Below are 17,261 nucleotides of genomic sequence, written 5' to 3' on the forward strand. Positions count from 1 at the left end.
TAATTACATGCAATTAATCCAGTACTACTGCAGTCATATAGATCAGCAGGAATGCCCGACAACTGGTATTGTTAAAGGCCAGTTTTACACTTGTGGTTGTGGGACGAGCACCGCATCGCCCAAATCAGCCTTCATGTGACCCTCCGCCGTGGTGGGTGATATGCATAGTGCATCCCCGCACAGTGGCGTACTCCCTGCTGGGCAAAAAGTATGTCACTGAGATTCCCATCGGTCTGCACCATGCCCCTGTCCTTTACACTTACCTTGTTGCTCACTGACTTGCATTGCTGAATAACCTGTGCAGTAGGCACGGATCATGCGGCAACGCGATGCAGACTTAGCGTTAGGAATGCAGCAGTTTGGATACTTCTGGTGCATCGCGTCGCAACGCGTTAAGTATGTGACTTTCCATAGACTTGCATAGCCCTTGCAGCGCAGATGCAGTGGGAAAGTGTAAAAAGGGGTTAAAAAGAGTAAATATGGCAGCCTACATGCCCACCTGCGTGGCTCGGCAGCCACCAAACAGGAGACATCTGCAATGACCTGATTGGTGGCTGCCAAGGTGGGGGCGGCCTGCGGCCACCTAGGTGGAGGTTTCCAAAGACCTTCGGCAGTCTTCGGAAACATGACCACCGCCGCACTGCCGAGAAGAGGGACAGAGAGTCTCTCCCTGCCCGAAGACTTCAGGAGAGGTAATGTATACAACCCCACGACACCCCACCTGTCCTCAAGCAGAAAGAGATGATCATTACAGGCTCTGTCTATTTTCACTGGATGTACTCTTTAACCGCGTCACGCCAATGGGCGTGGCCGCGGCGGCAGCCCCAGGACCAGCTTACGCCGATTGGCGTAAAGTCCTGGGGCAGCAGTTTGCAGGAGATTGCGCGCAGGCTGTGCGCGCATCTCCTGCCTGGTGGGCGGAGCGATCGCCACTCGGAAGACTGTTACACGGCGAAACCGCCGTGTATTTACATATACAGCGCTGCGATAAGCAGCAGCTCTGTACTGGGGACAGCCGTGTGACATGGCTGTCCCCCAGGGGCACATGAGAGCGATCGGCTCTCATAGGCAGAAGCCTATGACAGCCGATCGCCATTATTGGCTGGCTGGGGGGTGGGAGGGATCAAAGAAAAAAAAAGAAGAAAATAGTAAAAAAAAAAATAGAAAAATAATAATAATAACATAAATATTTATTAAAAAAAAAAAATAAACAGGGGGGGGGGGGGCGATCAGACCCCACCAACAGAGAGCTCTGTTGGTGGGGGGAAAAGGGGGGTACTCTTGTACTGTGTTGTGCGGCCCTGCAGCTTGGCCTTAACCTTCCTGGCGGTAAGCCCGAGCTGAGCTCGGGCTATGCCGCCGGAAGGCACCGCTCAGGCCCCGCTGGGCCGATTTGCATAATTTTTTTTTTGCTGCACGCAGCTAGCACTTTGCTAGCTGCGTGCAGTGCCCGATCGCCGCCGCTACCCGCCGATCCGCCGCTATCCGTCGCGCCACAGCCACCCCCCCCCCAGACCCCGTGCGCTGCCTGGCCAATCAGTGCCAGGCAGCTCTATGGGGTGGATAGGAATCCCCTTTGACGTCACGACGTCGATGACGTCGTTGACGTCATCCCGCCCCGTCGCCATGGCGACGGGGGAAGCCCTCCAGGAGATCCCGTTCTTTGAACGGGATCTCCTGATCGCCGATCGCCGGCGGCGATCGGAGGGGCTGGGGGGATGCCGCTGAGCAGCGGCTATCATGTAGCGAGACTTTGTCTCGCTACATGAAAAAAAAAAAAAAAAAAAAAAAAAGATTTGCTGCCCCCTGGCGATTTTTTAGCAAACCGCCAGGAGGGTTAAAGCTGCAGTGGCCATTTTAACAATAAAAGGCCTGCTCTTTAGGGGGGTTAAGCAATGCAGTCCTCAAGAGTTTAAAGTGCCCCTGGGTAGTGATGGTCATGTCTAGGAGAACACATGGAGAAGCATGTGATCAGTTTGGTAAGGTGATGCATATGTAAGGCTCTGATTTGCTAGTTGTGATGCTTCTCCTTGAGTTCTTCTACACATGACCATCACTACCCCTTGGGGTAATTACTTCGGGAGGGGGAAGCCTCTGGATCCTAATGAGGCTTCCCCGTCCTCTTCAGCCACAGGAATTCGGGTCTGGCAGCCCCCGAACACCGTGCAGCAATATTCGCCAATCCCCACTCCTGCGCAGGCGCAGTACAAGCCTCCTCTCGGGCTCCGGCAGAAAGAGCCAAGCCCGATCGGGTCCACTCTACTGCGCTGAAGCCCCTACTGAGGCAACGGATTTTTGGAGGCTTGCAGCGCTGGATCCCTGAAGCTGAAAAGGACAGGGTAAGCCTCATTAGGATCCAGAGGCTTCCCCCTCCCAAGGTAAGTAGCCCACAGGGGCTTTTTTCCTTACAGGTTTACTTGCTATCTTGCCTAGGGCCCTATTTCATCTTAATCCTTTTCTGCCCCTCCCACCTTGGCAATGCCTAAAGCTAAGTCAACTTATTAAGTCTGTCCTTTGTCTTAAAAACGGGCACTTACCTGGGGCTTCTACCGGCCCCCTGCAGCTGCCATGTGCTGTCCTCCTACGATCCTTGGTTCCCCGCCGGCACTCCCAGTCTTATATTTGTCTAACAAGACGAATAGTGCTCGCTCCCGCGTGCGTCATCGGGAGCTTACTGCGCAGGCGCAGTGCGTAGTTTTTGTGTACTGCGTCTGTGCAGTAAGCTCCCAAAGATGCGCGCGGCGAAAAGCCCCAGGTAAGTGCCTGTTTTTATTTTCAACCTCAGTTGTACCAATTCCAGTTGAAAAATAAAAAGTGCTACTATAGATAAAAAAAAAACGTACATTTTGTTTGGCTATTTTTACCGCTTATCACAAAACTTAGATTATGTTCCTGTCACAATTTATGGTAAAGATATTTGATTCTGAAATAATGCTACAGAGTGTATTTTTTACTATGAACTGAGAAAATAAAAGTATTTTTAATGGTAAAAATCAATCTCATTAGCTCAGGAAACATATATTCCCGTTCAACAATTAGTGCTGCATCAGATAGTGCCAGAAATGTGCACAGGAGCAAGCCCAATCCTGCACAGTACTGCTTCTGCTACAAGACGTATATCTACTGACTCGTGGCTTTGATGAAGTCACAGAGGACTTAGATATACTGTAGTAGTAGATAAAGGAAGGCCCTTTTCCACTAGGTGCGATCCGCTTAAAAAAACGGATCCCCAGCGTTTTACCGATCCCTAGCGCACTGTGATTTACATGTAAATAACAATGCACTTTTCCATTACCGCATTTCGATCTTCTGCAAATCGCAAACGTCGGGCTGCACGATAATGGGTGCAATCACATTTCACTCCCAATGGCTCCTGTCGCAAATGGAAAAAGAAGCTTTTGTAAGCACAAACGTGATTGCGCTTGCAAGTGGAAAAGAAGCCTAATACAGAGTTTATGGTAAGTATACAATGTGGGATATATTAGGCCCGGTTCAAAGCTGCGTTTTTTTCCGAAGCCAGCCGTATGGATCCAGCCATTTGGATCCGGGAAAACAGTCTGTTTTTACAGCCAGTGTGCTGTAAAACGTCCATTTTCCATAGGATCCTATTGTGCTGCAAAACCTTCCTTTTCTGTTCAGCTGAGTGAAACGGTCCGAAAAATTGGGTCCTGCTGCATTTTTTGTCTGTTCAGTGGAACGGGCCAGGGAACCGTACAGCCGCTTCCGTTGGCAAATGCTAATGTGAACCAAGCCTTACTGCTGTTTAGCTAGGCCTACTTTTAACATTGACTCTCAGGCTCTGTTCCCACTTGAGCAGAGAACACACTTTTTTTGTCCGTTCTCCGCTCATTACTCAGTGGAGAGAGAACGGCTCTTGTTATACATATATATGTTGTCCACTGGATCAGTGACAGTAGGCGGACCGCACTTCTGTGCAGTCCACGAAATCCCAGATAGCCTATGGGGGAGCGCATCTGCCCAGGCTCCAGCCGTATCACTGCGGACATTATACTGTCCGCTCCCGCTGGCCGCACGTGATGCAGTCAAGTGGGAACGGAGCCTCAAGTAACCTGAAATTACTCTTATCCAACATCAGCCAATCCCCATTGGTGCCGGAAAATTTCACTACACTGGATAATGGGAGTTTTATTGTAAGTACAGATGGGTTCTTGATGGAAAAATAAATTGAGGCATAACATCAATTTTATTTCCGATCGAATTCATCTGATCAATTCTGGCAATTCTTCCCTGTACTGTTAGTGGGCATAAAGAAAAAGTTTGTCCATGTGACAGCAGAGCACTGGGAGTGTGAGCGAGAGCACTATGAGCAGGGCGCGCAGAGTCAGCCAAGTATGTCACAACAGTGTAGGATCACCTACCTCAAAGTCACAGCCTCCTTGCGTGAGCAGCCATTGCAGGCAGGCCAGGCTACCAGTGGCAGCCGCGTCGTGCGCCGGAGTTGCCCCGTTCCGCGCGCGGCAGTTGCCCTCCAGCTGCACCTCGTCCACCAGATACCGCAGACTGCCCAGCTTTCCCCCGCGAGCGGCATGGTGCACCACAGAGGCGCCCATGGGATCCTTCAGAGCGGGGTGCAGCTGGCCCTCCGCATGCATCTTCCTCAGGGTCTCTAGGTCCCCCTGTCTGGCCGCTTGCAGAGCCTTCTCCAGGGCCATGGCTCGCAGCAGGGTAACCGGAAGATGCCTTCAGTGTGCAGAAGCCGCCATGCGTCCCCCACCAGAAACTTACTTATCCCTATGCATCGTGCACTGCGTGCAGGGCAACAGGTGCACAGGGGACATGCAGCACTAGAGAGAGCCGTGCGCTGTCCAGGGTGGCTGCTGCTGCATGCTTATTGCTCGCCTTTGTTCCTGGATGTTCACAACGTCCTCCTTGTAATCCGGGGAACTGCTCTGCTCTGGGGGACTCTCTATACGTGGTCACGTTTCATGCAGGGGTTGCCTTTTCCTTGAAGTTGTCACAACGTTGTATCTGTAATCCCGGAGTTGCCCGTCTTTAGAGCTGTCACACCATTGCTGCTTGATGTCTTGTAGACCGTTAACTCCTCTGAAGTTCCCCAGAAAGAGCGGCTAAGTTCACAGATGTGTCTGACAAGGACATACGGCCGCAAGGTGATCCCGGTTTTTGGCACATGGCCTTGGTGTGAACTTGTTTTCAGAGATGAAGAGTTTGTCCTTTTGTGCTTCTACTGCTGCTGGAGAAACATCTCTGTACTCAGCACGGTCAGCTGTCCCTCTCCTCTGGCACCTCCCCCTTCCTTTCTCTAGTGATGGAGAAGAGTTTAGTGTTAGTAATCCCTCCTTCTGTTTCTCCTGATCCGTCTGCTGCTTTACAGCCATAGAAGTTAAGGTGCCCATACACTCGTCAGATTAGCAGCAGATAGACCATCAGATGAATTTCTTATCTATCTGATGTGTTTTTAGAACATTTTTCACTAGGATAGAATTCCAATAAATGTGCGTTTTTGTGTAGCAGATTACACATATTGTTACAGTAAGGGCCCTTTTCCACCAGCGCGTTTGCGCTGGCCGAATCGTAAAGTCGCAAACCGCTAGCGATTTTACAATCGCTACGGTTTGCTTTTTAACATAGGAATCGCGGTAGGTCATTTCCACTACCGCGATTCGTTTTTGACGGGAACGCGAACGCGCGGCGGAGCGATATTTGCCGCGATTTTGCTATGCAGTGCATAGCATAGCAAAATCGCGGCCGCAAACGTCGGGAAATCATCGGAATTGCGATTCAGCAATCGCTAGCGTTCAGCGTATACGCTAGCGACTGCTAGTGGAAAAGGGCCCTAAAAGCTATTACTGAACAGCTTCTTTAACAAAAACGCCTGGCAAACCGCTCTGAGGGCCCGTTCACACTTAAAATCGCAGAACGCCGGCGATTACCGTTTTGCGGGAGTGATTTTCCCGCGATTAGCGCGGAAAAATCACTGGACACTGCGGCGGTTTTGGAGCGATCACGATTAGTGTGCTATGCACGCTAATCACGATCGCTAATCGCGGAACGCTTGTCGCCGGCAAACCGCTGCATGCAGCGCGGTTGCAGTTATCACTAACCGCAACCGCGGCAGTGAGAACACTGCCACTCGCTACATTGTGTAGCTATTTGCTGTGAGCGGGAATCGCGCGATTCCCGCTCAGGTGAGAACGGGCCCTGAAGTAGCGTTTTTCAGAGTGGTTTGCGTTTTTCCTATACTTTACATTGAGGACGAAACACTTCAGAAAACCGCATGCGTGCAGCAGGAGGCACGTTTGCGGCTGGGCAAAAACCTCAAACCGCCGGTGTGCACCAGCCCATTGCAATACATTAGCCAAGCGTTTTTACAGGCGGATGCGGCCGGCGGATCGCTAGAAAAACCGCTCGGTGTGCACTAGGCCTAAGACACAGGAACTTTTCAGCAGCTATTATGCTGGGAATACACAATGCGTTTTTTTGGCAGATAGATGGCTCGGTAGGTAATTTCTGGCAGGTCCGATCTGATTTTGATCGTTATTCTGATCGATTTTCTCATAGAAGTAAATGTAAATAGATCAGAAAATCAATCGGAAAATCGATCGGAAAGTAAATCTGCCAAAAAAAACCTCATTGTATATTCCCAGGCTCCCAGCATTACGAATGCAAGGTAGATTACTTTCTACAGTGTGTCCCTGTCTTTCTCCTGTCACTAGAGGGGGACTTCTTCACACACAGTGCCACTCCTGCCCCTCTCTCTACTCACATGACAGCGGTCCTGTCAGATAATGCTGCTGTGCCCCTGCTCCTGATTCTCGATCCTTTCTCACTGACTGGTAGCTGGCTGCTCTCTCTTCTCTCCTGAGAGCGCAGCCTGCTCTGCTGTCCATCAAGGAAGGAGGATGCAAGGGGGCATAGACGGCCATCTTTAAAAGTCAGGGGGTCAGCAGCAGCATCCAGCCTGGCATCTAACTCCAGGACTTGACTGGTGGGGGGCAGGGTTAGGGGGCTCAGCTACACTCAGTAAACACTGCACCTGTGGCTGCTTAGAGGAGGCGAGGTGTGTAGCAAAGCTTTCCCCCCTGTCTATTGGCCTGCTGGTGCCAAGAGGGGGAAGGGAAGATGGAAGAGTGGTAGCACGTTGCACACACATGTAGGAAGCTGGCTGCCGCTGGTGACAGAAGGATGGGACAGAAATTAATGACATAGTAGTAGCGCTGGACGGCCGCAGATGCACCTTTTGATTGGCATGGTGCTCCAAGCGACTGCCTGTACTGCCTATTGCAAGAGGTGCCCCCTGATGATAAAGTTTAGCAGAACAAGAAGGAGGAGGAGGAGGTCCCTGCCATTGCAAACTCTAATCTAGAGGGCAGTGGGGTAGAGACACTAGGGGAGGAGACAGAGGGGTTAGCAGCAGTGGTGTAACTACAGATTATAGGGCCCCCGTGAAAACTTTTATCGGGTACCCCTTCCTATGGTACCCCTTCCTATGTTACCCCCTACTACCCCCAGAAGGTGGTAAAAGGTAAACAAGCAGCTTAGTGAATTTACCTCGGTGATAAATCATATGCAAATGAGCAAATACCTCCAGAAATGATATCACCACTGAAAACGCTTAGTGAATTGAGCCCTGTTTAGGCCTCTTGCACACTACATGCGATTCCGATTCCGATTTTTAATAGATTTTCACATGCCAATTCAATTTTTAATCGGTACTGCATGCTGCGTTTTTTCTGCGTTTTTCTTTTGATAGTATCCAGGGAAAATCGGAATCGCAAATCGGATTTGCAGTCTTGTCTAAATAATGTACTGTATGTCTACCTTTCCTGTTGAATCTCGGCAGATTTGAGAACTGTGATCAAATCTGCTGGGAATCTATAACACAACATGCCACATAGATCACAACTTCAAGCAATTTTTTGCTGAGAATCGATAGAAATTATCTAGCAGACCAGACATAAAATCTTGATCAATCAGAGGTGGCAGTGGACTGAAAGTTCATAGCGTTGCAGAGCTTTGAACAGTGCAAACCTACGGTTCGATAGATTCATAATAGCTTTCTATTAAAAATCTATGTGCAGTGTGTGCAAGGATTCCATCCCTCTGTGATCAGATTCAGATTAGATCGATCTGTTTGCCACATTAGATGACAATTTCTGTGTGTATGGCCACCTTTAGATTAGACAGTTTCCTTTCAAGATCCTTTTCAAGGGATAATTCACACTGCAAAACACTTTTGCGAATTTGCACTTACATTTTTGGGCAATTGCATTCTGTGATTTTGTTCTAGCAGCGAGAATCACACTCACTCAAAAAATGCTTCATGCAGTGTGTTTGCTATTTTATACAAATCGCAACAGCGATCAGCAAATACTGAAAAAAAAGAGCAGAAAAAGTGCTCCAGTGTGAACCAGCCCGAATTGTGTTCTGAGCAGTCACAGCTGATTTAGTGCATCTGATTCTGATTTTACGAATAAACTTAGGAGAACACTGACTTTTTCTCCACATAGAAAACACACGCAGTGTGGATCAGCAAAGCTGAACACATTCTGGTTGCCAGCTCATTGGCAATGTGTGGCTGTTGGCGCTGCTCCTGCTTGGAACAGATTAAAGGAACCCTATCAAACCAAGTGTTCTAAAATGACAATGTACAAATAATGTCTAAGTAGCTGTGTAAACATTTTTCTACTTTTCATGTTAAATATCAGAGGCAAAAGCTTTAATTCATTGTGTGTAGGATTTGGCTCTATTGCTCTATTGGAACAAATCATTCTCAAAAGTGGCATCTGCTTCAGTTTTTTTTTTATTTATTTTTTTTGTGCATATTAGACTACAGAGTACTGTATTTTTCTCTGAAAAAAAAGCATGAAAAGCTGTGGTGTCACAGATAATTAAAAATGTTTATAACAAGTTACATTTCCTCTGCTCTTCTGCAGAAAGCTCAAAAACACAGACAGCTTCCGAGAGCTTTCTCTCACACACAGGGTTAACAGATGCACTGTGAGGGAATTCCCCCTCCCCTCATGGTTCACTCTGCCATTATATTTGAGCAGACTTGCCGTCAGTTAAGAGTGAAAGGAATTTGATACAGTAAACAAAAGAGATAAACAAGTGAATTGTATACATCATTATTTACCAGCACTTCAGAAACTTTCTCAATCCCAGGTTAAAAAAAACATGTTAATCGATAGTGTTCCTTTAAGGCAAGCAGCTTTGCCTCTGAGTGTGGCTGCATTGTGCAGCATCTCTGTGCTGGTCTATGGAGTCAGTGTGTCGCCAGTAGTGATGTCCGGAACTTAAATTTTAATAGGCATGCAAATTCTAAAACCTAGAGGGCCTGCTTCCGGCCACAAAATTGATGGAAAACTTGTTTAAAGGAGCCTAACACTAGGGATGGTCGGAAATGCCAATTTCCGATTCCGCGGCAAATCCGCATACCGCCAATGCAAATTACCGATTCCATTTTCGGCTACCAATTTCCGCATTCCAATGCGGAATTTCCGCCGGAAATCGCAGAAATTCCGCCCGACTTTAACATCAATTTTCTCAAAAACTATAAGGTCTTTTTGAAAACTTTTTTTGGTATCTTGTTCAGATTCTGTTTAATAAGCACTGAAAAGTTGGTGTTTCTAGGACTTCCGGGGGCTTTGCTATTAACTGCTAAAATCGGCGGATTTTTACTGTAATGTAAAATGCAGAAAATAGGCAGATGCAGAGATTTCTGCATTTTACATTACAGTAAAAATCCGCCGACTTTAGTGGTTAATAGCAAAGCCCCCTTAAAGAGATACTGAAGCGAAAAAAAAAATATGATATAGTGAATTGATTGTGTACTATGAATAATTACTAGAAAATTAGCAGCAAAGAAAATATTCTCATACTTTTATTTTCAGGTATATAGTGTTTTTTCTAACATTGCATCATTTTATAATATGTGCAGATTACACAACACTCAGCATTCAAAATGAGTCTTTCAGAGCAGTCTGTGAAGTAATGACCTCTCCTCTAGCAGAGGAAAAGTAAATAGTCCAGGAACAGTTGAGATAATAAAAGTCAGATAACAGCCCTCTCCACGACTAACTTAGTCAGAGAGCTTAATGGCTTGTTTGCATAGAGATAACAACTGGAGTTTCTCAACTCTTCCTGTACTGGAAACAATTACACTGATGTATCTGATCTTAATGTTTTATTTCTTAGCTGTGCTACACATACAAATCATAATATCATCATTTTTTTTTTTCGCTTAAGTGTCTCTTTAAGTCCTAGAGACACCAAATTTTCAGGGTTTATTAAACTGAATCTCGTGAACAAGATGCAAAAAAAGTTTTCAAAAAGACCTTATAGTTTTTGAGAAAATCGATGTTAAAGTCGGGTGAAATTTCCGCGACTTCCGGCGGAAATTTCCGCGATTTCCGGCGGAAATCCGCCTACCGCACTTGCATTACCGATTTCCGCATTCCGATGCGGAAATGCAATTTCCGATCAGAATTTCGGAAATTGCATTTCCGCGGAATCCGAATGAGCATCCCTACCTAACACCTGAACCCTCTTATGCCAGAGAGGGATCCATGGCAAAAGTACCATAAAAAATTACATAGTTGACCTAGAGTCGCGTTTTAATCTCTAAAAGGCAGAAATCATATTACATTCCTAAATTTGTGGAATAAAGTGCTTTAAAATGTCCGGCGTGTGTATACATCGATCAGGTAGTGTAAGGGTTAGGATAAAATGTCACATTTACCGCACCACAAACAACTGCAAAGAGCTTTAGTGATAAAGTCAGGTGAGCAAATGATTGTGTTTACAAGTTGACACCTCCAGGACGTAAATGTTAGTTTTCTCAGCAGCACTCTTTGTGTAGTGGTGTGTAGAGGTCGCCGTGCTTGTAAGTACATTCGTGGCAGTGCAGGTGATCGCAGTTTTCCAGCCCCTATGATCGGTTTGAGGTAATTCAATGATATTGTGATGAGTGCCCATATTAGAGGAGGATGAGGATGTTGCAGCAAGGTTCCTAGCAAAAGCGATAGAAGATGGGGTGTGCCACTTAGTAAGCCAGTCAACTACTTTTATGGCATTTTGTGAGTTCAAGGTACATGGTCTCTGAACACTAGGTAATATGCTAGGGCCACAGGAAATCACAGCAGCACGACCCCTGTGGTGTGGCCTGCCCCTGCCTATAATTTTTTTTTTCAATATTACAATATCAATCATTGTCACTTCACACAGGTCAGGAGACAGATTTATGCTATGTGCAACAATCACTTCAAAATATAGGCCCTGCCAGTGAAAGATTATTAGGTTATCTAGTCATTGCACTACTAGGACCAGCACACCTGTCTCCAACAGCTAACTTGTGCACTGGACACACAGAACAGCTATATACAATAGCAAGAAAAGCTATGTACCAGCCCTAAGAAGGGCTATTAGCTGTTCAGGACACTGTGGTAACAGCAATAATCTACACTGAGGACACAGAACACAGGCCTAACGCTATCCCTGTTAGGACTCAGCAGCACACTCTCCCCTGATCTGCCTAGCACAGAAGCCAAACACAGACTGCAAAAGGGCTGATGTGCTGGCTTTCTGATAGGTGGTGGGGCGGTCCAGGTGGAAGGGATAGCTGATTGCTGCCATGTGTCTGCTGACTCTGGGGTGACGGGTCAATTTTTGGCTCCATTATAATGTATGGGGGTGGGTTGAACAGAACTGTCCGCCGGTGAACAGTTTGGGCCATCTCTAGTCGCCAGTTCACCACCTGCAATCATGCACATCTTGGCTGGCCACCTGTGTCGCTGCTCAGTCCCAGCACCATGGAGTGAAGCACAGTACTTCCATAGTTGGTAGCATGATTGTCTGCATAGCATTGCATAATTACCTACTGATGTTCCCCATACAGTTTCCCCCAAAAAATTGCCTCCGTGTTCCTCTGCTCCTGTTTTGCCACCGTACCTTCCCAAATATCTCTTGGTTCTCCAGTGACCTGATACGTGTCCCAGCTTTTCAGTGTTACTCCTCCTCTTCTATCTGCTGTGTCCAGGCCTGGATTTACATCACAGGAGGCACAGATGTTCTGGAACCCTAGACTTTGCCCTCCATGAGCCTACAATTCCCTGCTGAACCACACCGCAAGTGTGCTGGCTGGCCCAGCTGTCACTTCTCCCTTACTTACTTTACCCATCAAATGTAGCTACAGGTGGCCCTTAGTATTAGGTAGCCGGAGAGTATTAAGTTGCCCCCGACTGAAGGGAGATCTCATAGTAGAATGCAATGAGACAGGTGAGTAACCTCTCATTTACACTCTCACCAGGACTCTCCATAGGGAAGGAGGGAGGCACTCGAGAAGCAGAGCGAGAGACCTTTATATCATCTGGCGCATGTAGGCAGGTGCCTACAGTGCCTTATGGTAAATGCGGCCCTGGCTGCATCTGTAAGGCCCCTTTTCCATAGGAGGCTGAAGGGGTTGAATTCAATTTCGCTGTCAGCTGCTCCTGTGCACATGCCAGGTGTTATTTACCAAGGACATGCACATTGGAAAGGCAGCCCCTCCTATAGATTCACATCTGAGTGTGGCCGTGCTCAGATGCCACGGCTCATTTTTTTGCTGCCGGGTAATGCAAAATGTCAAATGATGACACGTGTGGTATTGAAAATGCTGCGGTGTTAACAAATGCTGCCACACGCCTGGGGCAAGCAGCTAGGAGGCTGAACTGCCTAACATCTGTGCAGTTTAGCCACTCATGCGAAACTGCTCATTTGTCGGGGTAGTTTAGCCTTCCAGCTGCTTGCCAGGAGCGTTTGACACGTGGTGGTGTTCGCCAGCAGTTAAAATGGTCTCATGTGGCTTCTGAGGATGGCTACCTCTGTGCAACTCTATCGGGGAAGCCACTTGTCCACTGCCTGTGCCGAGCACTAGCAAGCACCCTGCTGGTCAACGGGAGCACCTGACAGGTGGTAAATTCCTCCAAAATGCTGTTTTCTCTGCAGTAATGAGGGTATTAGACTGGAATGAGTGGTGAACAATATGGCTTTCCAAGATTTAGGTGCAGGCATTAAATAGTATAGGAACTCAGGGAGAATGGACACTGTTTCCCACTCCTCCATGGCCGGCTGATTGGTGTCCTATGATAGTATGGTCTAGCCTGCCAAGCAATCCAAATCCAAAGACTATCTGCATTATGCATGCTTTACTAAAGTAAAACAAATGCAGATATTCTTGACAATTTAAATTTTGACCCAAATCTGTACAGCAGCACAGGACTAGAAAAACATTTGGATTTAGAGTTTGGCTTTAATTCTAACAGCTTCAATTCAAAAATCAGCAGAAGGACGTGATTGTTAAACATAAGACAGGTATTGCTTCATACATGAGGCCCAATCAGTACAAAACTCCTGAGCTGGCTTAGGTGCCACTTCAGACATAGGTTTTAAGTACATCAAGGCCCCTGGGATGCCCTTCCTCAGTGGTTTCCTTGTTGCTGTTGTGCTTCTTCTTATAAAGACTGAGATAGCCAGTTATTATGGCTGTAGCAATCCCTGTTAAATCTCCTCCAATAGCCATCCATAATGAGTAGCCATACTCATAGCTAGGGAAACCGGGGATTTTCAAAGAAACCTGTAGACATAGAAAACGGACTTGTCAGGGAACAGTAGAAATCATGTGTGCAGGGTTGTGGATTATGGAATAGCAGAAGAAGCCTATCCACATTTTAGGAGGTAGGTGGTAAGAAATGCAGGGCAAAACTGAACCAGCCGGCACTAGTCCTGCAATTTTGTAGATTTTAACTAGCTTTCAAATAATGTGTCCATATCCCCCCATAAACCTCTTGTTACTACAACTTAGTGGTCTTGTTATTTATGGTAAGCTTTTAGTTAACTGTATACTGTGTAGTTAGAAGAGTATCCTCTTAGCAATAGCACAAATGGATACATTGCAAGTTGACATTTCCCTCCAGTTCATTACTGGCTTCCCCCATGTGTGATGATACAAATGATCCTTCTCTTTTCCTTTCTTTTGAATTAGTCCAGCAGTGCTGGATAGGTTTAGGGAAGTTTATCCCTCTTCACAGTGGAATTATATGTGTACAATTAGATGACATAAAACCAGAATACATTCCCCTGGTATGCTTATTGAAAATCAATGCATACAGCAAATCAGTGACCTGACGTTCTGTTATTTTTATATAGCTCAGTTTGAGGCCTAACAAGCTAGCAGTAGCATAGCTAAGGAGCTATGGGCCCCAGTGCAAGTTTTACATGGGCCCCCTAAAACATTCAACACATAACAATTCATATGGCACAAGAATATCTGGCAAGGACATCCACAGTATCAGAAGTGTAAGCAGAGGAGGGCAACAGTTTGTTAATGATTACCACTATTCAAATAATATATAGAAGTGATAATTACCAGCATAGCTCCACTAAAGAGCTATTACTGAGGTTGAGGGAGGGCCCCTCTGGTCCAAGGGCCCTGGTGCAGTTGCAACCTCTGCATCCCCTATTGATTCGCCACTGCAAGCTAGTCAAAGTAACTAGTAGATGCACATACAATTCAATACACTTAAACTGAGTTGGCATCATTAGCAATTAGTCTCAAGCACTAGTTGTTGTGATAAGCTACTAGTAGTTATTAGTGAGTCTGATCTCTAGTCATTGCTGGTATACATGTTTTTTGTTTTGTAGCAGATATGAATCTGTGTCCTCAAATAAACCTGTCAATTTTCTGCTTTCCGTGGAAAACTACCAGGGACTAGATCATGTGCAAACGATAAGGATTAAAGTTTGGTGACTTAGAAAACCATCTTTATGTAGTTTCTAGGATTTAACTTATGTAGCAGTAGCAACAGTTCTGTCTAAACTGTTTTTCATTATGTAGCAGTGGTAAAAGCTCTGCACTGGAGTTCTGTAGTTTGCATTATGATTTCACTTGATTGGGCCGGTTCAGACGGATGGCTGCCAGCGTCCGTCCCTACGTACTGCTTGGGATCCACCGCATTATGATTGCGTTGTCATTGGGAGCATTTATCTCATGTTGTTTATTGAAGCACCATGGTTGATCGAGATTTCCCCAAACACTACATGTAGTTTCTGGAGTCAGCAGCATTTGATGTTACAGTCTATCCCCCTAGAGCTCAAACAATAGCTTTATTCCCTTCCCTGTGATACAGACGCTATCAGCTTTTTAAATGTTAGTTGGCTGCAACCTATATAAAATCAGCAAGCAGGGCTTGCAAATGGGCTCCAGCCACCATTTTTCCGAAGCTGTGGAAGGGGAGGGGAAGGCAAGAGAGGGGTGGGAAGGCTCTTCTGTCCAGCGCCATTTGCAGATTTTGACTGCATGTGGCTGGATGTGGGAGAAGGAACTCTCACATTTGCTTAAAAAAACATTACAATTAGACTTAAAAAGCTTTTATAAAAGCTAGGAGGGGGTGTAAGGGTGTTAGTAGTGCAAGGAATAGGTAGGCTGGTAGGGAGGAAAAACTGTTACCATTCTTTTTCATTATTTTTCTTGGTGAGGACAATACATTTGTATTTTGTGTGCTGTTAACAGTGTGACCAGCTGCGCCAGGCGACCGCAAGGCCGACCTACCCAGTGCATCGCACATATCGTTAAAAAAAAAAACAGTTTCATTTTTTTTTCTTTCTTGCTGAGGACAATTCATTTGTATTTTGTGTGCTGTTAACAGTGTGACCAGCTGCGCCAGGCGACCGCACGTCTGACCTAACCAGTGCATCGCACATTGCTGCAAATATGCAACAACAGATTTCACATTAACTTAGTGTTAAGTATGGACACAGTCCCTATCTCATTTTTTAACCAGGGACTACCTGTGTTTTGCTAGTATTTGGCCCCACCCACACCATGTAACAGCCACACCCACTTTTCGCCTCAGGGGGTACATTTAGTTAGGGATGAGCCACAAAGGGGTACATGTGCTAAAAAGGTTGAGAACCACTGCATTAGACAAATGAACTGAATTTCTAACTTGTTGCACATGGTTTAGTTCTGGTCACTCTTGTAATGGCAGAGAAACAGGACAAGTGACAGTATGATATGCACAGTTAAGGTGGCCATACATCTAGCGTGATGGGCAGATTTGACCATGATACAGATCTCTCTCTAATCAGTGCCAGGGTTCCGTTACATTCATCGCTTGTCCCAATATACCACTGTGCACCAGATCAATATGTCAGCTCTACATCTTGCAGCATGTCTGATTGATACACGCAACCAATTTTGGCCGAAATTGATTGCATCAACGATTGGGCATGCTCTTAGCGACACAGATTTTAATCAGATTTAATAATAATAATAATAATAATCAAATTGGATGGTCAATTGGCCGCCATGTCACCTGATATATGGCCACCTTTAGATATGTGGCAAAACAAAGTCGATGTTTGTTACTGACCATGACTGGAACAATATCTGATGTTAAAATGAATGTGATGTTTTGCATTAGTTGTTCTTTGAGGTGCTTGAAGGCAACGTACCTCATACTGGTGGAGGTGATAAACATAGATGCAGTATCTTATGATGGCAGCTGAAGAGGACATTCCTGGAAAAGAATGGAAACGTGCAAGTCATTGATGCAGCCTCCTGGGAACAATGGCTGAAAGCAGCATCTACTGAGATAGTGTGTATTGTTTATGGTGACAGCATGGAGGTAATGTGTAGCATCTGACCTTATCTTTCATACACAGGCACCAATATGACAGACCTACAAGCATTCATTATAATAACAAAAGGCTCATTGTCCGTATTAATTGGAGAAGTTGTGCCTTCTGCAGCCATTTAGTATAGAATGGTACATTACAATGGGGTGTTTTTAGTAAAGCAGTGAAATGACGATGCAAGAGTACATCTTGGGTTGAATTCTAGGCTCAGATACATTTAGTTTAGGTTACCTCCCCTTCCCATTGTATTCCAGTGGTTTAATTAGACAAAAATGGTGGTGTCTACACCTCTCTTAATGGAAAATTTGTGTTCACTGCTAAAGCCACTTCTTTTTTTTCTTCTTCCTTCTTACTCTTCTTTAGAGATGAAGTCATCAATGCCAGTTTTTCTGACTTGATGAAAATATTTTTGCAGTTTATATGTAAACCGAAACCAGAGCAATCCAAACCAGCAGCTACTGCTTTTGATTGGTGTAATATTAGCATGCATTTAAATTGGAACAAAATTTTCCCACACATTTTTCTCTTTGTCGCAAATTGCAAACACACCGCAATCGCAGCCTTGGCGTGGCTGTGAGCAAGCGTCTGCAGTGCGAAACATCTTTCAG

General features: G+C 45.9%; 2 protein-coding genes across 2 annotated transcripts in view; both read right to left on the reverse strand.

The window, feature by feature from the left end:
* ESPN (espin) overlaps positions 1-5,246 on the reverse strand; it is a 397,424-nt gene extending 392,178 nt beyond the window's left edge. The window contains exon 1 of the mRNA XM_068242154.1: positions 4,380-5,246. Coding sequence (XP_068098255.1) covers positions 4,380-4,673 — 294 coding nt within the window. The 5' untranslated portion in view covers positions 4,674-5,246. The remainder of the gene's footprint in view (positions 1-4,379) is intronic.
* An 8,001-nt stretch (positions 5,247-13,247) lies between these two features.
* Positions 13,248-17,261, reverse strand: part of LOC137522126 (claudin-16-like) — a 57,768-nt gene continuing 53,754 nt past the window's right edge. Inside the window, exons 7-8 of the mRNA XM_068242156.1 lie at positions 16,471-16,535; positions 13,248-13,591 (exon numbers count right to left, since the gene is read on the reverse strand). Coding sequence (XP_068098257.1) covers positions 13,391-13,591; positions 16,471-16,535 — 266 coding nt within the window. The 3' untranslated portion in view covers positions 13,248-13,390. The remainder of the gene's footprint in view (positions 13,592-16,470; positions 16,536-17,261) is intronic.

The sequence above is a fragment of the Hyperolius riggenbachi genome, chromosome 6 (genome assembly GCF_040937935.1).
Source record: "Hyperolius riggenbachi isolate aHypRig1 chromosome 6, aHypRig1.pri, whole genome shotgun sequence".
Classification (NCBI taxonomy): domain Eukaryota; kingdom Metazoa; phylum Chordata; class Amphibia; order Anura; family Hyperoliidae; genus Hyperolius; species Hyperolius riggenbachi.